The sequence below is a fragment of the Melanostigma gelatinosum genome (assembly GCF_949748355.1).
Source record: "Melanostigma gelatinosum genome assembly, chromosome: 16".
NCBI lineage: Eukaryota > Metazoa > Chordata > Actinopteri > Perciformes > Zoarcidae > Melanostigma > Melanostigma gelatinosum.
In genome coordinates this window covers 16209277-16231358 of record NC_136649.1, presented here as the reverse complement: position 1 = coordinate 16231358, position 22082 = coordinate 16209277, and the positions used below count along the sequence as shown (strand labels likewise).

The 22082-nt window shown below is 42.0% G+C and overlaps 4 protein-coding genes across 7 annotated transcripts in view; 2 read left to right on the top strand and 2 right to left on the bottom strand.

The window, feature by feature from the left end:
* Positions 1–77: 77 nt before the first annotated feature.
* LOC306790814 (serine protease HTRA2, mitochondrial-like) lies at positions 78–3063 on the bottom strand. 2 transcript variants are annotated; one of them, XM_079287326.1, is made up of 8 exons: positions 2410–3063; positions 1856–2060; positions 1562–1756; positions 1322–1354; positions 962–1070; positions 783–852; positions 594–689; positions 78–423 (listed from the first exon to the last, which is right to left on the bottom strand). In XM_079287326.1, the coding sequence occupies exons 1-8, from the start codon at positions 2856–2858 to the stop codon at positions 258–260; spliced, it is 1323 nt and encodes a 440-aa protein (XP_079143452.1). In that variant the 5' UTR covers positions 2859–3063; the 3' UTR covers positions 78–257. The 2 variants fall into 2 exon arrangements, with proteins under 2 accessions (XP_079143452.1, XP_079143453.1); XM_079287327.1 differs by having other exon boundaries at positions 594–678.
* Positions 3064–3533: 470 nt separating this feature from the next.
* On the top strand, positions 3534–10685 carry mis18bp1 (MIS18 binding protein 1). 3 transcript variants are annotated; one of them, XM_079286545.1, is made up of 16 exons: positions 3534–4480; positions 4568–4705; positions 4847–5148; positions 5366–5439; positions 5627–5748; positions 5890–5980; positions 6154–6263; positions 6644–6801; positions 6906–6960; positions 7043–7886; positions 7989–8167; positions 9190–9323; positions 9448–9569; positions 9654–9741; positions 9926–9980; positions 10225–10685. In XM_079286545.1, exons 1-16 carry the CDS (start codon positions 3649–3651, stop codon positions 10323–10325), a joined length of 3405 nt encoding a protein of 1134 aa, XP_079142671.1. In that variant the 5' UTR covers positions 3534–3648; the 3' UTR covers positions 10326–10685. The 3 variants fall into 3 exon arrangements, 2 of the variants coding, with proteins under 2 accessions (XP_079142671.1, XP_079142670.1); XM_079286544.1 differs by having other exon boundaries at positions 9430–9569; XR_013772700.1 differs by lacking the exons at positions 9448–9569; positions 9654–9741; positions 9926–9980; positions 10225–10685 and adding an exon at positions 9430–9445 and having other exon boundaries at positions 9161–9323.
* Positions 10686–11682: 997 nt separating this feature from the next.
* Positions 11683–18495, top strand: tpp1 (tripeptidyl peptidase I). Its single transcript, XM_079287151.1, has 13 exons — positions 11683–11816; positions 12264–12344; positions 12798–12937; positions 13049–13199; positions 13511–13632; positions 13718–13902; positions 14040–14238; positions 14423–14611; positions 15227–15299; positions 15646–15766; positions 15843–16004; positions 16250–16375; positions 16902–18495. The coding sequence occupies exons 1-13, from the start codon at positions 11806–11808 to the stop codon at positions 17040–17042; spliced, it is 1701 nt and encodes a 566-aa protein (XP_079143277.1). The 5' UTR covers positions 11683–11805; the 3' UTR covers positions 17043–18495.
* Positions 18496–18909: 414 nt separating this feature from the next.
* yy1a (YY1 transcription factor a) overlaps positions 18910–22082 on the bottom strand; it is a gene marked incomplete at its 5' end in the record, with an annotated part of 3415 nt that continues 242 nt past the window's right edge. The window contains 5 exons of the mRNA XM_079286142.1: positions 18910–19772; positions 20007–20165; positions 20369–20429; positions 20640–20781; positions 21724–22075. Of these exons, the coding sequence (XP_079142268.1) occupies positions 19590–19772; positions 20007–20165; positions 20369–20429; positions 20640–20781; positions 21724–22075 (897 nt within the window). The 3' untranslated portion in view covers positions 18910–19589. The remainder of the gene's footprint in view (positions 19773–20006; positions 20166–20368; positions 20430–20639; positions 20782–21723; positions 22076–22082) is intronic.

Genomic DNA, 22082 nt, shown 5'->3' with positions numbered 1-22082 from the left:
TCAATTAATTTACTGTAGAAACAATTCGTTACATGGTACATGACTAGTTTTGCTACTTTGCCAATTAAGAGGAAGGATTTTGTGGAGGTAGAAGACACATTTTATTTATTGTACTCAATACCGGGCTGTTCATCTGTTCTTTTTCTTTAGGGGCCGACAGGTTCACATATTTAACAAGTCATCAAATACTGGAGCTCAGAACCTTACATTAAAGCATGAACTAATCATGTGGCCCCCAGGTTAACATGAAGTGAGTGTCACTCTGTGCACTCCGGAGTCATTTGTAGTCGAAGCAACTCTTGTCCTCTCTGCACAACCATGGTGATTTTGTCGCCGCTGCGGACGGCCTGATAGATCTCCTCTGAGGTGTTCACCTTCACTCCGTTAATCTCCACCACGACGTCTCCTGGTAGCATGCCAGCTCTGAAACAAGTACGACGGTACTGTGGGTTAGCGGCAACATACCATTCAAGTTAAAATCCTTGCCTACAGCTGTAAATCAAAGATGTTCATGAGACAAGGAGAAAAGCACAGACTCAAACACTGAAACTTCAAGAGCAAGAAGGATCCTCCACTCATCCAGATCTGCTTACCTGTTGGCCGGTGAGCCCAAGATCACCCTGTGAATCAAGATGCCATGAGTCACGTCGGGGAAGGATGAGTCCCTCAACTTCAACTCTGCAATGATGCTGAAACACATCTGGTTTTAGCCACAGTGGTGCCAGCCCTGCTGTAACGACACTTTGTTTTACTGCAGCGGTCTCTGGTTGTGAAGAATTTACCTCGACGTCAGTGTCAGCATCATGACGCCAATGTACCGCCGCTTCGTCTCTGACTCACCGAACCAAGAGTCTTGAAGAAGAGGCGCAAAAACAATTCATTTTATAAGAGTGAGAAGTTGGATGCTACAGAGAATATGGGAGACAGAAAGAGGGTGCGATGTGTAGCTTTTGATTCTTACTCTTCTTTTTTGACGCTTGATCGAGAAAAAGTGTCACGCGATCAGACGGAATAGCAAAAGAAATCCCCGAGGTGACCTTCATGGTGTTTATACCAATGACCTCACCGTCCTAATAAGAGGAGAAGCAACACATTCAGATCGTGTGTTATTTGGCTGCCAAAGTCCAGTACGGTCAAACTCTTGCAGTATTAAACTAATGCAACTTTTTGTAATACAAAAATGAAGGTTCCTTGTAAGTTCACTATTAATTAAACTAAAATGAATATGCCCTGTGTCTATTCAGGTATCACACAACAGTCAGAACAGGTTTGGTGACATTTGAATGTGATAATCAACAAGAAAACCAGACCTGTGACTCACCAAGTTAATCAGGGGACCTCCAGAATTCCCAAACTGCAACACACATCGGTTACATGTGCCGTTATTATGAGACCGTTCTGAGTCACAGTAAATCCTCTCCACAAGCTGATTTTTTTTCCTGATACATTGTTGTTCCTAACATGCATGTGGCTGTCTGTTCATCAGGCTAACTTCAAGTCAAAGCAACTAGTGTCCTCTTTGCAAAGGTTTTGTGTAGATATATATCCTTTTAATACTCACATCTATGGCTGCATCCGTCTGGATGTACTCCATGTTGGAGTTGGACAGGCCCAGCTCCTTACTGCCTCTATGTACTGAGCTGACGATTCCTGACGTGATCGTATTCCGTAAAGAGAACGGGCTTCCCATGGCTACCACAAACTCTCCTTGTCGAACATCAGACGACCGACCCAGGGTGAGCGTGGGTAGCGGATTCTGGGATGGAGAGAAAGAGCAGTTAAACAGTACTTCTTTATAGCTTGTATGTAAACAAATAGATGTGCAGCTCCTTTAGCGGAGATTATTGTCGCGCACCCTCGTTGAGATTTTGATGGTGGCAATGTCTGCCACTGGATCGACATCCTGCACAGTGGCATTGTACATCTCTCCGTTGGTGAGCTTCACTCGGACGCCTCTCTTGTTGGCCACAACATGAGCATTGGTTACAATGAGACCGTCGCTGCTAATGATGAAACCAGAGCCATTTGAAACGGCGACTTCTCTTCCTGAAAATGGGTGTCTGTAAAACAGGAAAAGCAGTTGATCTTATTCACCCTGAAAGCAAAATGTATTAAGAATAATCCGCACAGAGGAAAACTAAAATGTTATTTTAGCAATTGACAAACAGGCGTTTCAACAAGATCCAGGTAAACAGTAGAGAACACTCATGTATTCACAAACATTAGTATTTAGATAGTCACATAGTTTGTTTGCAGTCACTTCAATGTGTACTAATCAAAATAAGCTATGCTATATATAGTATGAGAAAAACAAACATACATTTTCAATGATAACATGGCTGAGAATTTGGTGTAACACATGCTAAAATTGAATTTGCAACTATTCCAGCACCCTTTCAGTAGACTCACCTCCCCACGATTTCAATGTAGACAACAGCTGAAGTGGACTTTTCGACTACATCTGCAATAAAGTTGTATTTGTACCGGGGGCTGTCAGGTTTAAATGGAGCAGCACACTGAGCTGATGGCAGAGTGCGTTCAACAAACCGCCCGGATATCGAGGCTCTTCCGTCCTTCACTTGTTCATCTTTTTGACTGACGAGAAGTGCCGCACCACAGAGTCCCAAACCCACCAACACTGACGTGAGCAGAGGGGAGCTGCTGTTACCATTGTTTCTGTCCCACTCCATCGAGGGTACCCTGTCCAGGCGTGTGCTCCATTCTGCTTTCCTGTGGCTACATGTCTCAACAGAGGACACCCGAATGACTGTCCTCTCTGCCAAAGAGTTAAGTCCACGGCTCTGACACCGTCTCCTTAGTGCTGACAGAAAACACCTGTTGAGAGGAGTTGCTGCCATGTTGCATCACTTCAGTCACACCAGTTCAAGAGTCTGCTGACCTAAACAACACTTTATAGCCACTTATATTTACAGTTCTAACAGTCAGTTTTGTATTCAATATAATAGTCGCATTGTTCATATACATAAAATCAATACCACACAAATACTCCCTGTGAATACCAATGTTATCTACACCTGACAGACAGACAGCGACAGCTTAGAAATCAACAACCTTAGCCCGGAAGTGTGACTTTGAGGCGAGCATGCGTAGTACGCGTTTTCTTCTTCTACGTTTTTTTTGCATGTCGTATTACTGCCCTCCACAGGATAAAATAAATTAAACAAATGTAGAGATTAAAATGTAAAAATGGTTCATAATAAATAGTAATACGGTTAATACAAATACGTAAAACAACTATTGAGGGTACAACGTATTTGAAAGTTCAACTGCATTTGTTAGTGTTTTTTTCATCGTTTGTGGGGTAATATCTGAATACAAAACATTATATTTCTTTAACTTAATTTGTTATTAGATATCAATGGGGTAAGCTCCCAGTTAAATTAGTTTACAAAATGTTTTAACGTTTTCCTTTTGCGTCTCATGGGAATGTGAACGGTTATATACGGAAGTGACGTTGCTTGTTTTGTAAGTACGTCACAGGTGTCTAGCCAAACGCGGCGGTGATACGAAATTTGAATTTTGCGAGCTAGCGAGCTGGCACACCCTGCTGTGAGAGACAGTTGGAAAGCTAGCAAACTCTTCGAATGTGTAGCTATCTTTTTTGCATTTTTATTTTTCCTAAAGACCATGGCGTTGTTTCATAATTTATTACAACACACAACACCGATGTTTGAATCTCCCGCCAAGGTGTTCGCTAAGCTAAAGTCGAAAGTGCAGAGAGAAGCGATTCACGCGAAGAAGGATACTTTTACAGGCAGGGACCCGCTGTGTAACGTTAGAGACAAACATGGAAGTTTGTTTAAGTCACCGAGGAAGAGAGCAGAGAGGATGTGGATGACCGATCAGCTGAAGAAGAATCAGAGGTCTGGTTCTTATCGCAACGAAGTGCAGGCCTTGACTCTCTCGCCGATATCGAGTCCCGAGAAAACCGTCGTGCATCCAGAGAGTATCAGCAAGCACGTGAAAGAAAAGCCTCCGATGACAGAAACAGGACATGGATGCACACCAAGAAAGAGATATTTCCTAGAGTCAACAGCGTTGCCTCACCCCTCTCCTCTGGTCAACAGAAAGCAGATCCACACAGAGTCACCTCAGACCAGAGACTCGGGTGGCTTCAAGGTAATCAGCAGGACGCCAGTGGACAGTGCCTTTGAAAGCAGTGTGTTTGTGGAGGGGTGTGCTCCTCTTGACCCACGGATGTCTCCAGCCTTTATGTTCTCCCCCACGAGGAAGATGTTCAAGAGAAAATGTGAGCCGCAGGAGTTTAACAGAGTCACCAGCGGTACAAAGGAGGTCCGCAATGAATCCAGAACTCAAACACAAGAAAGGAAAACCTCCCGTGCGTTCAGTAGGGACAACAACACTTGCACTGAGGCTTTGGGTAATGTCAGAGGATTATCTGCTGCATCAGCGGCGAACCAATTCCTCCATGAACCCGTGTTCCCATCACCAATGAAACGTGAGATATCATTGCTGTTTTATTATTTTCTTAATGTCATTATTAATGTGAACAAATTGACTGATTCCTCTTTGTTGTTTCGAACAGATTGCTTTGTTCGTGTGGAAAAGTGTCCTCTAATATCTCCAGCTAAGATGTTTGCTTACATGAAGAAGAGGGAAAGTAAAACGAAGCAGCAGGAAGTTCATGAAGTCAGCAGCAGCAGGAGGGCTCTCTTTAATACAAGTGAGTGTGTAATGAAGTGGAAATAAGCCAAAACGTGTAGATGTGCATGTATGTAGGCATTGTTTTAGTTTAGGTTTTTCTACGTCATGTTTGCATGTCGCTTAGTTGTGTTTATGTTTTCATCTACTTTCTTCTCCACAGGTGATTCCCATCAGTCTGACACAGCGCCTCCATCCACAGTCCACAGCATGGGTGAGATGGAGGACATTGCTTTTAGAAGTGTTCCAGAAGGTGTGTCTCCGGTCAACCGGTCCAGAGTAGAGTCAGCTGACAGCCTGTTGGACTCGGACCCCTCTGAGGATTCCCTGAGACCTGCTGTGTCGCCACAACCTGTTTCGCTGGAAGACCCGCTTGTGCTCAATACGCCGAGGATCTCCATACCGAAGAAGCTCAAAGCTGTGTTCAAGCGAAACAAATGGCCCCAGAGCATAAAATTCCCAAGTGTGAGTAGTAACTTATTTTAACATTAATACCTCTTAAATGCAAGCGGTATTAGAGGCTTTTATGTTGATTTATCATACAAAGTCAGGTCAATTCATTGTTTGGATTTACGGGTACATGTTAGATCAAATGGGATATTGAAGTTAATCATATTTGTCTCCTGTTTGATAATTTTGTCTGTTGATTTAAATTGGACTTGTGTTGTTTCCTCTTTGGCAGGAGAGTGCGATTTATCTCAAAAAGTGGTTCCTGAGGAGGAATCACAAGGGCCTGTTTGTTGATGGAATCCACCAGTAAGTGTTTCTTGAGGGAGCATGAAATGAAACGATGCATTCAAAGTTCACAACAGCAGATTGTTTACTCAGCTACTGTCCTGTGAGACAGATGTGTCCATGCATTAGGTTTTAGATCTCTTCAGATATTTGTGTAGTTTCATGTAAACACTGGGATTTTTCTTTTTTACTTGTCTTCTCCGCCCAGGGACGAAAACGTACCATGGAACAGTAACATCATTGTGGCCCGGGTTTCTAATAATGTTGTGAAGACCGTCTCCGGCAGCGTTTACATCTTGAGTGGCAAGATGAACATGAGCGCCGACTCTGGTATGTGTGGGTAGATATTTACCAATGAGAACATGTTTCACTTTGCCAGAAATAGGTTAGAAATGCATAAAAAAAATACAGAAAGCTTGCACATCAACACCGTGTGGATTAATACTCTTTTCATGTACTTACCACCTGCAGGGTTGCCCAAGTGGCTTTTGAAGAAGTTTGCCAATGGGTTTCCTCCAGACTGGGAAGCCCTTTATGAGAGATTTCTATCAGAGTCAAGCGAGTAAGAATACTGTTCTGTTTATGCTGTTACAGATACAAGATAGTTTTGTCTTTTGATCGAAATGTTGAATCATTTAAAGTAATGACCATTTAATGGTTGAAAATCATATTCACGTAGTACATATGGTCTGGGAAGTTTAGTTTTTTTAAGACCTGAATTTTGTTGTGTTGCAGAGAAACGGAGAGGAACAGTGAGGGGGGAGGTGTCACGTCGAAGACAAAATCCGAGGCGTCCTCCGTCATTGACACTGTGAAGCGGCAGAAGAAAAAATCTTTCAAGACTCGTGAGTACAAGTTAAATGCTTCAGCAAACAGCCTGGCAAATAAATGCTCAGACCAAGAATGTTCCTGGGCATGAAGAATGGCGGCCTCCTGCACCCATTATTCATTTGGTTGAGAGATTTGTAGAAAATGTTACTTTTTCCTCCCCATGTTTATCATGTTATTCATCGAAGTTTAGCATGCTGATATTTACTCTCATGCACTAACTAAACACAAAATAGAGCTGAAGTTAATAGGAGTGTTGTAAGTTTTGTACGTATTGAAATCTTGACCTGCTGATGGTGCCAGACATAAAGCTGTGTCCTCTGGAGACCATGAATGTACTAACTTTCACACATTACTTTTTTGTGACCGTGTACACTTGTTCTCTCCCCTTCTCCAGCGGCGTCCTCTCTTCCTGCCTCGTGTCGTCCAAACGTGTCCCGAAGTGGTCGCGTGATCAAGCCACCTCTGGAGTATTGGAAAGGAGGGAGAGTCCTACTGGATGCACACATGAATGTTACCATCCACGAATGTTATGATGCCTCCATCTGCATCCCTGTAAGCACCTGAAGTTGAGCTCATGAGTTGCATAATAATCTTTGTACAAACAACTGATATTTCTGATCAATGTGACCATGTTTAATGTCTGTATCTCACTGCAGGTCTCTACGAGAGCCTCACAGGAACCTCCGCGTGTGCTCCTGCCCTGCAGTAAAGGTAAAGATAGTTTAGCTGTAGTCTTAGTATTGTGAGATAAGTTATGAGTTGCATGCAGACAAACTGTCTTCTGTGTTTCCAGGCCGTCAGCAATGTGAATCAGCCAGCGACAAAGAAGCATCAGTACCTCTGAGGAGGGTCAAGGCTCCACTCCGCAAACGCAACGGTGCCAAATCTAAGCCTGAAAACAAGCCCTCTTATTCACCCGAACCTCCTGTGGAGACACTTCGCAGCCCTGAGGCAGACAAACAAGGTCGAGCAGACAAACGAGGTACAGACAAACCTTGGTTGTCTGGCAGACAACCAACAAACAAGTCTTCAACAAAACAGGCTCGTTACTCCACAAGGTCTTCAGTGAGAGTCTTGGGTAGCAAGCCGGCTGTCCCAGCATCATCAGATGAGGAGGTCAATTGTAGAAGGAAGTCGGGGAAGGAAGTGCACAGAAAGGGAGGCAGGAGAGCTCTTAACAAGTCACGGCCAAGCTACGCGTTTCCATTAAGCGAGTCATCAGAGTCCTCTGAGATTGAGAAGGAAGTGGGGAAGGAAGTGCACAGAAAGGGAGGCAGGAGAGCTCTTAACAAGTCACGGCCAAGCTACGCGTTTCCATTAAGCGAGTCATCAGAGTCCTCTGAGATTGAGAAGGAAGTGGGGAAGGAAGTGCACAGAAAGGGAGGCAGGAGAGCTCTTAACAAGTCACGGCCAAGCTACGCGTTTCCATTAAGCGAGTCATCAGAGTCCTCTGAGATTGAGAAGGAAGTGGGGAAGAGAACCAGAGTAACGAACAAGTCATCGTCACCCACAAAGCCTTTGCCTAAGTTGACACAGACCAGCAAGAAAAACCCCACGGCAAACAAAGGCAACGCACCGATTCCGCAAGAGCACGATGACGACGAGTGGACGGAGGCGGAGCTTATGAAGCTACAAGAGTACGTTTTGTAAACCTACAGAATGAGATGGTATCATTCAGCATATTTTCGTATCATAACCTGACGGCCCACTGGTGCATGTGTGCGCGTTGTGTTTTCTAGGGCCGTGTCCTGCTATCCTAAGCACATGGCAGGTTACTGGGCAAAGGTGGCGAGGATGATTGGAACGCGTTCTGAAGAAGAGTGCTACTTCCAGCACACATCCCAGGGAACCTCCCAGACTCCTGCTAAGAGAGCCACGAAACCCACGAAGAAGAAGTTGGAAGCACCAAAAGATACAGGTAGAGAAGGCGTGTAGTTTGGGATGTCATTTCACTCTTTCTAAACCCACACCCCCAGATTTGGTTCAGGTGACATCACTTGAGGCAATTTGTCAAGTCAGCCTGTGTCTGAGCCCTTGCCCCAAACAATTGTATTTCTTATTTGTCTTTGTACAGTTGCAAAAAGTTCTGACATCGATAAATAAATCTAGGCAATGCAGTGAGTTAGCAAATGTCTGGGTCTAGTTCATGAGAGGGAAGGGATATACTGTATATGTAAAGCTGTGAATAGTGTCTGGCTATCAGCAAACAGAACTACACACACAGCTGACTGCATCGCTGCTGCTCTGCGGTCAGTTATTTAAGCCTTTTTATTGGGCATCAACTTCCGTCTTCCACCAATATTGTCGAAAAAAATAGATGTGAAGCTTAAATTGTGGGTTGAATGAACACAGTGGTCTTTGCAGACACACCTGGCGGAGATCTTCACTCTGCTGACTGCACCGTTCTAGTTTATTTATTTAATTGATTTTTTAAATGTAATTTAGAGTCATGACTATTACATTATTGTATGTGTTTTAATTTAAGTAATGTCAGTGTTGAAACTCTCCAAAACCTGGAAACAGACGTGTTTCAGAAGAACTTCAACAGAATTGTTGAAGTTCCTCTTTGATTTGTGTCCAATATTAATGAAAGGATTTGGCCCATACGTATGATATTGAGAAGAAGCGCAGATGAATTAATAATTATGTCAGAGAGTGGAGAATTCAATTCCATAAAACAACCCAAACTACAGTCTGAAGACGTAGTAAAGAGTGAAATTATCCTTTTGTAATCTTTACTTATGTTTTGTTGCTGTGGTGGTGTTTTATTGTATTACATTTTATTGTAGTTGGTGAAGTACTCGTGTTTCCTTTTTGTGTTTTTTTAAATTTATTTTATTTTTACTAGAATGATCTACTAAATGTAGTTTTTTTTTTTTTTTTTTTTCCTTTTTTTTTTTTTTTTTTTTAGTAAATGAGAGGACATGGTTATCTACGCAGATCATCCGGTGATATCTGCCCGAGCGGGAACCTTGAAGAGAAAGCAGCAGGTGCGTCAGTTCCTGGAGGCCATGCCCCGAGAAGACGTAGAGGACATCTTCAGCTCTACCTACATGCAGAATAAACGCTTTGAAGTTAGTTTCTTTCAGTTTTTTTTACAAAGATAATTGAATTTATGATTATGACCCCATACAAAATGATAATGATAACTGTTCCCTTCGTGGCTATCTTGATGCATAGATGCCCTCCATGTCTCAGAGTGACCAGGACTTCATATTGACAGAAATGGAGCCACTGACACCGATGTCCACAGGTTTCCCCGAAGTGAAGACTCCTCAGTGTCTGCATATCACTCCTGGCATGATGGGTTCTCCAAACAGGTGAATGACGTTGACTTCTGCGTTCTAGCTTGTAAGAAGTCATCTCAGTACAATAACTAACTTAATTCCGTCTTGTTTTCAAAGGAGCAATGATGACAAGTACGCCTATCGACTCCAGAAGAGGATGAAAACAAATCAGTTAAACGTCTGCAAACTGGCCGCTTCTCCAAAGGTATTTATTTATTTATTTATTTATTTATTTATTTATTTATTTATTTATTTATTTATTTATTTGTTTATTTGTTTATTTGTTTATTTGTTTTATTCATCTCTGAGATTCCTGTAGTCTTGAAGCATGTGGATTACATTTTTTTTTTTTTTTGAGAAATAGCAATTTCCTGCTTTGTTTCTTTCAGCGCTTCACACTCACGCCATCCGTTAGACGAACAATGAGAAGATGTGCTAACACAGGTAGGATTCCTGAGAAGGGACAAAATAACAGAAACACTACAGAATACAAAACAATACCACTAATACTAATTAGAAGTTTATGCTTTGATTTGATTAACTTCATGTCTATTATTAAGGCTGTCGTTTTATTACATTGTGAAGGAGTTCTGTGTTTAGAAGGATTCTCACCTCGCAGTAAAAGATTGTCAGAGAGTCGTTGAACACATTTCAAAAGCTGTACGTTTCTTTCCTCTTTTTTTGCTAGAAAGTAACACCTTCCTCATTGGGGAGATGTTTCCAGGAAATGATGGTGCACTGTCTGAAAGCGGAGAGGAAGAGGATTTTTACTTCTCAGACAACGACTGATTAGAGCTGAAACGTTATATCGTTGAACAAGACAATCTAAAATTGTTTGCATGAGTTAAAATCAATACAGTACCTATCTGTAAATACAGTTTTTCTTTAAAGCCATAGTCACAAGAGTCAGTTGTTGCTATTCTTTAAATAAACATTCTTAAATTCGTAGTGTAGTTATGTTTTCTTTGTGTATATTATACATTTAAAGAAGAATTTTTCTTCTTGTATTATTTAATTTGAAGGATTTATTTTCTCACTCTGAGAATGGATTATTTATCATGTAGACTTGGATTAAAGTTGAGAACCACTGATCGAGTGACAAACAATAATGGAGATCGAAAATGTAATTCATTTTACTGATGGGTTTCCTAAAACACCATAAATAACACCACATTTTCCCCTGTATGTAAAATTGAACATAAGAGTAAAAGTTTTCTAAACATACTGTAGTGACCCTGTTGCTTATAAAGAAAAAGGCCAACGCCTGATCATATTAACCTGTGGCTTAATTGACAGCGGCACTACACCCCCAAGTGTTGATAGGTGTTACAAAACAATAACAAAATGGCTCTTACACATACCACAAGAGATTTTGTAATGTTTTTTGTCATAAACTGCATAAATGCCATTGGACTGAACTCATTTAGAAGTTTTTCAGTGGGTCTCCCCTGATATTTTTCTTCAGACATATCATACCAGGGAAAATATAGAGCCTTCAAATGTGCAACTGAACATAATTGGATTAAAACCTGGCATCATGTTGCAGACTGGATGGTTATCAGGTAAATGTTAAGCGTTTTTAAAGGAGTCAATAGGGAGACGTTCAACCAGAGGATGCTCATGGGAGCAATTAACAGCCTTGTTGTTCATATCTTTAATGCTGCCTGTTATTTTAACCCCCATATCCCAAAATGTACAAGCATATAAATACATATTCAAGTGTTTTACAAAGACTTTACTTCCAGAGAGTATTGTACTTCATTGTGCTGTAGATGTATTTCCAAATTCATAAAATTGCTATTTTTGACCATCAATTTTGTTTCGTAAATGTATTAAAATTCTAGAACTGAAATGTCTGACATGGCTTGAGTCAAGGGGATGGCACTTCCTTCAGGTTGGTTATGGCTGTGGCTGCATAGTTGACTCGGTTCTTTGGGGTTTCTTTCTGTAAGACATCTGCTCACCCACAGCAGGTCACTGAGTTCTGGAGAAGGGGCCTTTGAGGACGTCCTCGATTTGAATCTGCGCGCAGCGCCACATGCAGTCTGAATCTAACCCTGGTCTTCCACCCGCAGCTAATACAGACAAAGATAAATGGCAGAGAGGGAATGGCTGCTTGCGCAACTGACGGTATACTGTTAAAAAAAAAAAAGGGAAAAAAGTGAATGTCAAAATCACGTGAAAGCGTGTCACGTGACTGCTGCGTCCATACCTCCAGCCCGCGAGACACCACAGCTGAGTTTCGACAACTGTACCAGCCGAGGACACGATGAACACGCTGTGAGTGATTTTGACGTTCGTAGTCGTGTATTGTTAGAGAGAACACTCGGGAAGAAAGTCTGATACCGCTAACTCTCTTTAACGCGACTTTGTAATGTGTCGCTCTTTGTTTCGCTCCTGTTTACCGGTTGTGACCTACATAGTTAGCTGCCAGCTAACACAGCGGGTTAAAGTGGTCGCGTAACGTTAAGGCTGCTATAAATAACGTGTCTCTTTTTGTAATGGATGAAGAGTTCGCAAACCGTGTTATGCGTGTCTTTATCTGCGGGTTAAGACTTGTGTGTAGTCTTCTGACGTGACTAAACGATCACGAGGCTTTGTTTTGTTGTTACCCGGAGATAACGCGTAACGGACGTGTTTTCAATGTTTCCCGGCAGTATTTATGTGTGTATGGCCCTCTGCATGTGTTCATGTCATTCTACGATGTTTTGTTTCTCCTTCCACCAGGCTGACCTTGTCCATCCCCTTGTTGTTCAGCTCGTTGGCCTGGAGTGGATATCTGGAACATGACCAACATGACCATGTCTTGTGAGCAAATCCACCTTCAGAGCCATTTCCTTATCTCTCTGTCTTTCAATAAATCATGTTTGTGTCCCCCTTTTTTATGAAATTTGAAAGTCGAGCCTCGCCGACTCTTTCTATACAGACTGATCTTGGCCCAAATGTGCAGCGAAGACATTTATAAAAGTAGAAATCTACGACTAGTCTGCGAGTTGTCACTATTCATTTTTTTTCCCAAGTGTGGCTCCAAATTCAGTCCAGGTCCTGTGAACTTCATTGGTAATTTGTTTTTGAATAATCTTGTGAACTGCAGCACAGAATGAAACACTTTAGGATCAGGATTAAAATCTCCGGATTGGTCAGAAAAGGTCAAATTACTTTGATGTTTCTGAATGGCTGCACAATGGTTCAGTTAACCGTAGAAACGCAACAAAGTCATCGATCGTAAAATATCAATAAATGGTTTATATCTTTCCTCAGGATACCAGACGACTGGACTCATGCGGGTCGGGTTAACCCCTCGGAGGAGCTGGATCTGACCTTTGCCCTGAAGCAGCAAAACACTGACCTGCTAGAGGAAACGCTCAGGCTGGTCTCGGACCCTGACTCAGCACAATATGGTAGGGTCTTCATGTAGCTCTAAAGATTTGGGATCTAAAACAATGTTAAACTGATGAGACAAAAGCCCTTTTATACATCAGAGAAACATAAGCCTGATTTGTCCTCCACAGGTAAGTACCTCACCCTGGAAGAAGTGTCGTCCCTCGTGCGTCCGACTGAGCTGACCCAGAAGGTGGTGCATCACTGGCTGCAGAGTAATGGGATTACAAACTGCCTGACTGTACGCACTCAGGACTTTTTACAGTGCACCATGACTGCAGAGTAAGCATCTTTTTTTTAAGCAACATTTGTTCTGCTTACTCAACAGTAATTTCTACTTGCTTTTGACACAGTTAAGACACAAAAAAAATTACCTTTTCTGCTGAAGTTCCCTCTGTGCGTAACCCATACATGCTCTTATCTCGTGATACAGTTCCTCTTTCTGTGGTTGTTTGTTAAAATCAGTCTATCATGAATCTAGGCCACGGTTATTAGACCATGAACATTTGTTTTATTTACTGGCAGTAAATTGGAGTATATTTAACTTGCATACAAGCCAAGGCTGTGGTTGTTTTTTTGTTTTGTGCATTCAGGGTTGCAGAGACGCTGCTTCCAGGTAGCAAGTTCCACCGTTACATCAGGGATGGCCACTCTTTGGTGAGGTCTTCAGCTCCGTACTCTGTTGATGATGATGTTCACCAGCACCTGGACTTTGGTGAGAACCATTTCTAAAAGTGTAACATGTTCAGCTGTCATCTGTGATTGCTGTATATTTAGTTTTTTTCTTTTTGTTTCCACAGTTGGAGGGCTTCACCGCCTCCCTCCTAAAGGGCAGGACCTCCGCAAAGCCTCGTCTAACAGGAAGCAAAAGCGGCCCAAGGCAGGGCTGCACCTGGGAGTGACTCCCTCCGTCTTGAGAGCCCGCTATAACCTCACAGCAACTGATGTGGGAGCAGCTCAGAACAACAGCCAGGCTGTAGCTCAGGTGTGGCCATCTCAGAATAAGTTCATAAAAGAAGGCTGTGCGTGTGTTGCAGTCAGGCATGTACACATTAGTTCAGACACTATTCTCAACACAATTTGGTGTACTTTCTTACTTCAGCTAGCCGTTTTCTCTTTTAGTTCCTGGAGCAGTACTACAGCGATGCCGACCTGGCAGAGTTCATGGGCATGTATGGCAGAAGCTTCAAGCATCTCTCTCGGGTGTACCGGGTCGTAGGCACTCAGGGAGCAGGAAAGGTCGGTATTGAGGCCAGTCTGGATGTAGAGTACATCATGAGCACAGGGGCAAACATCTCCACATGGGTCTTCACCAATCAAGGTCTGTATGAGAGACTGAGGCTTCAATCGTGTGTGTGAAGAACTGAAAAATGACATTGAATTCACTTTTTCAGTTAAAATAATGTTAAATCGAGAGACACTAACCCTAATCATATGTAGGCTAAGTGTACAGTTACATTAAAAGAAAGTGTTCGGTAAAATAGCATGAATGAATACTCCTTCAGGTCGTCACGAGTCCCAGGAGCCGTTCCTCCAGTGGATGGTTTTGCTCAGCAACATGTCTGACCTCCCCTGGGTTCACACCATCAGCTACGGAGACGATGAAGACAGCCTGTCCACTGCATACATGATGCGCATCAACACAGAGTTTATGAAGGCCGGCGTCAGGGGAATCTCTTTGCTCTTTGCTTCTGGTCAGTGAGGAGGAAGTATGCTGAGCCCATCCACACAGAGACATTCAACAACATCCCCAAACTACACTTAATCTATACCGTGTCGTTAAATTAGTGCCGTTAATGAGCTAACAAAGCCTTTGTTTGTGTCGGTTTGTCTGCAGGACAGTTTCAGCCTGTTGTCTTTTGAAGATGTGACCGTCACATCAAAGTCACTCTGTCACTCCTGTTAAAGGCAATGACTGCGACCTCTCACTAGTTTCTGGCTTTGTTTCTAGTTTGTTTAGCAAAAGAACAAATTCCTGGTTTCAGTGGACACAAATGACAAGAATTCAACAAATTGGGAAATGTAAACTGAAACTTTTTGCAACAGCTTGAGAGCGGATGGTTTCTTTAAAAAAACAAAACACGAGGTGTCAACTTACTGTGCCGATGCCTCGTTGTTATTGACGGCACATTATCACACTTGAAACATAAACATACCACGTTGTTTTAAATAAAAACCTAGGCATGTTGGCACTGGAAAAGGAGAACTTGTAATGCTGCATGATTAACCTGCTGCATAATCTTTAGTCTCTGATGTTTAAGGAGCGTCTCTTCCATCACTCTTTGTATCGGATCTTGTTTTGTATTCAGGTGACAGTGGTGCGGGCTGCAAACATTTGGGTAAAGGCCAAAACACCTTCAGGCCGAGTTTTCCTGCATCAAGGTATGTTCTTGTTCTACATCTCTGAATGCAGACAGGTTTCTGCGTGACACTAGTTACACCATTAGCATAGGACTGGACTGGGGCATGTGTCTCGTGCTGATGTTATGGGAATCCAAAAAGACATATGGATGTTCCATTTAAAATTTAGAAAGAAAAACAATTCAACAAAGAATTTAGCCTGCAGTATTCTTTGCAAAAGGTTGATTCAGTGCAACAGACAGACTCGGTCCATCCAACCCCCCTCATGTATGTTTTGTCGCTAGTGTAGTGTAGTGCAGGTCTACTCTCAAAGGGCGTGGGGAAAAGCACTAAACATCCATCTCTATGTCCTGTCACTCGTTCCCAGCCCATATGTGACAACAGTAGGAGGAACATCATTCAAGAACCCATTTAAAGTCACATATGAGGTTACAGATTACATCAGTGGAGGAGGCTTCAGCAACGTCTTCAAGATGCCCGACTACCAGGTAAGAATATCAGGTCAACCGCTCTTATAGGCGCAGTTATTGCAGGAATTGATGATGTGTATTTGTGTTCCTGTAGGCCAGTGCAGTAGATGGGTACCTGAAGACTGTAGCAGCAACCCTTCCTCCTCAGTCATACTTCAACACCAGCGGCAGGGCCTATCCAGACATAGCTGCTCTGTCGGATAACTACTGGGTGGTCATGAACAGAGTACCGGTCCCCTGGGTGTCTGGAACCTCGGTAAAATATCTCACATTTGGTTGAGTTTCTTAGAGCGTTGGCAATGTGACAGAACAGAGAAAAAGCCATACAATGATTTCCTGTAGTGAAAACAAAGGCTAAAATATAAATAAATCTAAACATACAAGCAAGTTATTCACATTTTTACTGTCCAAAAAACATTCCTAAAAGAGTATACACAGTAGTTATCTTTTTAGTATTAATTGGTCACTTTATTGTATCTCATCGATTGATCTACCTTCCAGGCATCAACCCCTGTGGTCGGAGGCATGCTGTCTCTCATCAATGACCAGCGGCTGCTGAAGGGCCTGCCCGCCCTGGGCTTCCTCAACCCTCGCCTCTACAAGCTCAAGGGACAAGCTCTGTTTGATGTAAGTCAAGTTATTACAGTAGTTACATCGTTATACACTTGACCCTTAAATCTTGTTTCCAGACTGAGACTTATGTAGTGGATACACTGGTGTATTTAATCTATTGCAATTCAACACCACAGCTCTGCCATAAATACTGCATTTTACCAAATTTACAATGTTCAGCCTGAACATTTTGTCGGAAATGTGTAAATTCAATTACATGTGTATTATTGAGATCATAGTTAAAGGGACTGGTGTACTGGACTACATTATATTAACAGGTGCCTAGAAATGTGTTCTACCAATTTACATAAACAATGGGGGCAGAATATTAGAAATGTAGTTTGAACAGTTGAGAACAGAAAATAAAATAACAGGAACCGAACTGTAGAAGTATCCAAAATAACTCAATTTGCTGTATGAAAAACACCAGACTATGTTTGTACATTCAATAAGGTATTGTGTGAAAAGAAAGCAGAGGAAAAACCCTTTGTCAACATACCTTGTAGTTGTGGTCTGTTTCCTAAATGCTTTGCATCTCCAGGTGACCGAGGGCTGTCACCTGAGCTGTCTGGACGAACAGGTTCAGGGTAAAGGTTTCTGTGCTGCACCATCGTGGGATCCTGTTACAGGATGGGGCACACCAAACTACCCTGCACTGCTGGCTGCTCTGCTGGCTGAGTGAAACCTCCACAGTACACGAGAGTGAAACCTACAGGGTGACGTCTGCTCTGAGAGCAGGTACTCTACACAAATCCAGAGGCAGGATGGTGAAATAGAGGGAAAATGCCTCCTTTGTTTTATTCAACACTGCGTTATTCAGGATTGTTTTATCTTCACTCTTATGCATGTAAGGATACTCATGACTCCTTTTTATCAGTTCTCCAAAAGGCTTAAAACTGTTTCCTTAAATATTTTAGGTCAGGGATAGTGGTGGTTTGGGATTTTTACTGCTACTTGCAGTTGCTTGTTTCTGCTGTTCACTGCATTTTTAACTGACCCAGATTTCTCAGTGAATCTCTCAAACACACTTCCAGGTATCTTACTGTTAACAGCAATCTTATGCCTTAAATTCATACCGCTAGATACACAAGCAAGGGGAAGTGTGGGTAAACTGGTCACTACGCATAAAGAACATAATCATAATAAAAACCACCTCTTAGATGTACACACGCGCCTATTTCAATAGGTTTTGATTTTAATAGTGTTAAGTTAGACTTCAATTAAGAATCTTTATGCAATAATTTCACCAGATCAGGCAATTCAGCATACAATTAGATAGAAGTCTGGATGAGATGGCCAGAGTGTAATATTGGTCTATTTTGCCATACTACTCTGCAGGGATGAGCTAGGTACCAGTCATAGTTGTATTTAATAAATGACTATTTGCATGCAATTCTAAAAAAAAAACAACTGGCAAATGTGTATTTGAAATGAAACGGGAACATACTGTATGTAGCATAAGATTACCAGGACTCTTTGAAACTTGATTTTACTTTTTGTTCGGTTTGTTCTGCAGCTACAAACTAACCAAATGCACTGTAATGTGGGTTAAAGGTGATTCAGTGCCTCCTCTACCCACCAGCGTTGTTGCACGTCTATCTTTAAATCAGTTGTATTTAATGTGCGAGACTGCCTGTGATGCATTGTTTATTAAGGATTGATTTTTACTTGGAAATGTCCATTGATTGTTTAGGATGATCGGAATGCGCCTCACGATTGTGCAAATTGAAAATGTAATGGAAATTAATTGGTGAGTAATCTGAGAAATTGCTGAATTGATTGTAATGTTTTTCTTTTAAATGCGTAACTGCCAGCATTACCTAGTTCATGTTTTAATAATAAATAATTTAGATGGGGCCATAAAATGATATTGCTGTTACTACTGAAGTACAATCAGTAACATTTGAGGTTGCAGCTGCCAAAGTGAGCAAAGAGTTTCTCTTTAAAAGTCCTTTTTACTCCAAATGTTTAAATTCTCCCTGGCCTCTTGTCTCTCATGTCAGACAATGAGTTGACTGTGTACTTTAACCTGTTGCACTTTACCAGCGTTAAGATGACACTTTCAAGCTGTACAGTCTTAAGTGATACAATTTGTCAATCGTGTATTTGCAGTGTACTGAAAAATAAAAGAACAAAAGAACCAATTTGTTTCACTTCCTTGTTTCTCAAAGTAACCTAGCAAGGAAGTGTACAGTGAAGTCATTTTATCAAACAAGGAAATAATTGTCTGGAGATTATTTTATCAACATATTGTTACACTGCTGAAGCAATCTCCAATACAGACAGTTACCGCAAACGTGATTCTTGTTGAGCTTAAACAGAACCTCAAACACTACTTATAATGTCCTGACATCAAATGTGAGGTTGATATTAAGAACAGACCAACTCCATGTGCTCAGATTACGTGTTCCCGTATCCCAGTGATGCTGTCGTGACCTCAAATAGCCTCATTCAGGTTTGCTCTATTTATCTCTAAATGAACAGTTGAATATTATAAACATGGGAATTATATTACGGTTCAGTTTAAAATGTGAGAGGACAGATGACAGTTTTACTGTTTGTAGTGCAAGGGAGAAAAACATTTTAATCGGTGATCACTGTTGAAAATCACATGGCTATTATCTACATGATTCAGATATTGCATTGTACAAAATGAATATGCAAAGACCACCCAGTCCCCCCTCGAAACACACAGATGAAGGAGAAAGGGAGAGTTAAAACAAACTGTGAAACCTAATAAGAGCTACGGGGACAATCTCACTACATACATTACCACAGAGCTTATGTCAAAACCGTGTACAATATGCACACTTGGGGAAAGTAGAAAATTGAAAAGGTGTCATTGCTGAGGATTGATGCAAATTTGACATATATTGCAAAAACTTTTTAAATGGCTGTGTTAAGGTATAAATATGCTTTAGGTGCAGATCCATGAATTAACATCTTCACAAGAAGAAAGCGTAAATTGTTCCATCCAGGTAGCGCCAAAGTAGGGTAGAGAGAGAAAGAGAGAGACCTGAGGGGGTCGGGGTTCTCATGAGTTCCTCGTTCAAACCTCCATAAGTTCATCAAAAAGTCTGAGAAAGGGTCATTTCTCAAAAACCTTTTATCTAGAGATAATACAAAGAGGACTTCTTGTTTCACAACAAAGCAGGCCACGGGACATCAGTTTGTCAAGAAGCTGCGATACGGGTCAAGGCCTCCAGTGTGTGTTCACGTCGTCGTCTTTTCACTGGTTGTTTTTGGCTTTGGCGTGTGTGAGGATGTGAGACTTCAGGTTGGTTGACTGGGCAAATTTTTTGTTGCAGCCATCAAAGGGGCACACATACGGGCGGTCTCCAGTGTGAATACGCACATGTGTGCGCAAGTTAAAGTCCAGAGAGAACCGCTTGCCACAGCCCTCAAATGTGCACTGGAGACGAGAGAGATCGAGTTAACGCTGCTACATGTCTCAGATAAAACTGATAGAATTCAACTGCAGGTATGACAACAGCAAGGTTTGTATATAATTGCTCTTCCACAAAGCAAGTTGGGCAAAGCTTACATTTCAGTATTAAAATCCTCCTTTTAAAGCACATTAAAATGATGCAGCTTTCTCCAGAAGAAGGAAAATGTGACACGCTGAAAATTTAAAAAAAGGACTCACCTGGAAAGGTTTCTCTCCTGTGTGTACCAGTTGATGCCTCTTCAGTTTTGAACTCTCCACAAAGGCTTTGCCACACTCTGCACAGACGTGCACACGAGGCCCGTGTGTATGCAAGTGCTTTCTCATCGCTGAGTTGTCCCTGAACATCTTAGTACATCCCTGAGCCGGAGAGAAACCAGATGAAGCTCATCACTCGGGACATATATTTACTTTACAGCGTAGAGAATACATGCATGTTCTCAGTATGGTGATGTTTACAATAAAGGAATACAGTAGAACTGAGTAGGCTTCTGTTCATGTATGTTAACCGTTCCTTTGCACAGTACTGCCTAAACTGGTGTAATAAACAGACCACCGCTCACTTTATGTGGACAGGCTATCGTTCGGGGTGCATCGTCTTCTTTTACTTTTCTTGGCTTCATTCTGCATCAGAAATAAAAGTGATCACATCATTATAGACTGTTCACATAACTATCCACATTCCTGAAACAGACAGACACTAAGATGTGTTTACAAAATAACTCATGGTAAAACTTGTATGTGTAATGGGGCCAGGCCACTCAGTCATTTAAAATCAATACTAAAGGTAAATACTACAAATCACAAGAAAAAGTTAACATAAAAAGTCTGTACCGTGCAAACTCTGCCAGCTGTTTGGGGTCTGAGAGGTCAATGCCTGGGATTCCTCCAGGAGGAAGCTTCTTCCCCGTCATGTATTCAGAATAATCTGGTGGAGAGTTTTCCCCTATGATTTGCTCCTCGTCCTTCTTGTCATCTGAATGGGAGGAACAGAGGTGTTGATAATGAAGACAGTACAAGAACATGTGGAAAACATTGATTAAAGTCATTAGAGATAAACCTTTTTCCATGACAGCTCCTCATGAGTATTTCGTGCCACTCTGTTACTTATTGTCTACTATTAGAAGTAGAGGACAGGAAATACAGATATGGACTTGAAGGTCTGTATTCAAAAAATAAAAAAAATAGTAGACCAAAAGTATTATATTTTTTGGTTATACAATATAAATAGTGCGGAAAATAAAAGAACTCAAACGAATCAATTTTTTCTAACTAAACTTTACTTACTAACTCACTCATGCACATATCTTTGCAATTAAGTGGTACTTTTAAATATCTCCCTTTAATAAACTTTGAGTGAAATAGTACGGGAAGATTCACACTTCCGTGTTCAGAAACACGTTTCAAATATTAACAAATATAAGTTGCAATTATCCGATATGAAAGTTGAGAAGTTTATAGTATTTTGTAGGAATTTGTCACCGTTTAAACCATACAATGTTTTACATCGCTTATGTGAACATGTACCGGTATGTGTATGTGTTCTAAGGAAGTGCAAAGTCTGAGGGGTCCCTGAAGGCATCACCACCGTTACCGTTGAACTGCGCCACAGCGGCCTAGCGGAGCCAGCTGCACTCGCTCCCACACTCGCCGCCATCTTCGTCGGCCAAATAAACGCCATTTTTTCGGGCCGCCATACTTTCTAGACCGGGGAAATATGGCGGCGCCCATCGACACATAAAACATGGCTTCCCATAAAAACAAAAACATTTCAAATGGATTTTAAGTGGCTCAGAGTTGGGAAATAGTTCCTACTTTAGCGGAGGACAAGGCCCCAGCTGGGCCCAGTCACACGACACACGCTGAGAACAAAGCGAGGGGCCAGCTTGAAAGAATTCACTCAAGACTCTGTACTTACCCGATGCCCACATAGTCACTGAAAACTCCCCCTCCAAAGTCTTTATCTGGACCTGCTTCTGTTCCCACTTTCTGCCCATTTCTCCCCCGCTCATGTAGCTCTTTTTGCCCGCTTTCCTTCCGCTTCCAGCCCTCTTCATCCGGCCTGTCGAAGAGCTTCTCCCGGCGCAAGTAACAAGAGTCTGTTCGATATAGTCCTCCTCCACGGCAGGCACTGGGATGAGGATTTGGTCCTCATACCCGTCATCCGTGTGCAGTTCAGAGTCATCTTCGCCCACCACCTCCTCTCTTGTTTGTACCAAAATCACCTCCTGGTGCGAGTGAATCGAGTGTGGATCATCCGAGTCAAGAGGCTGTAAC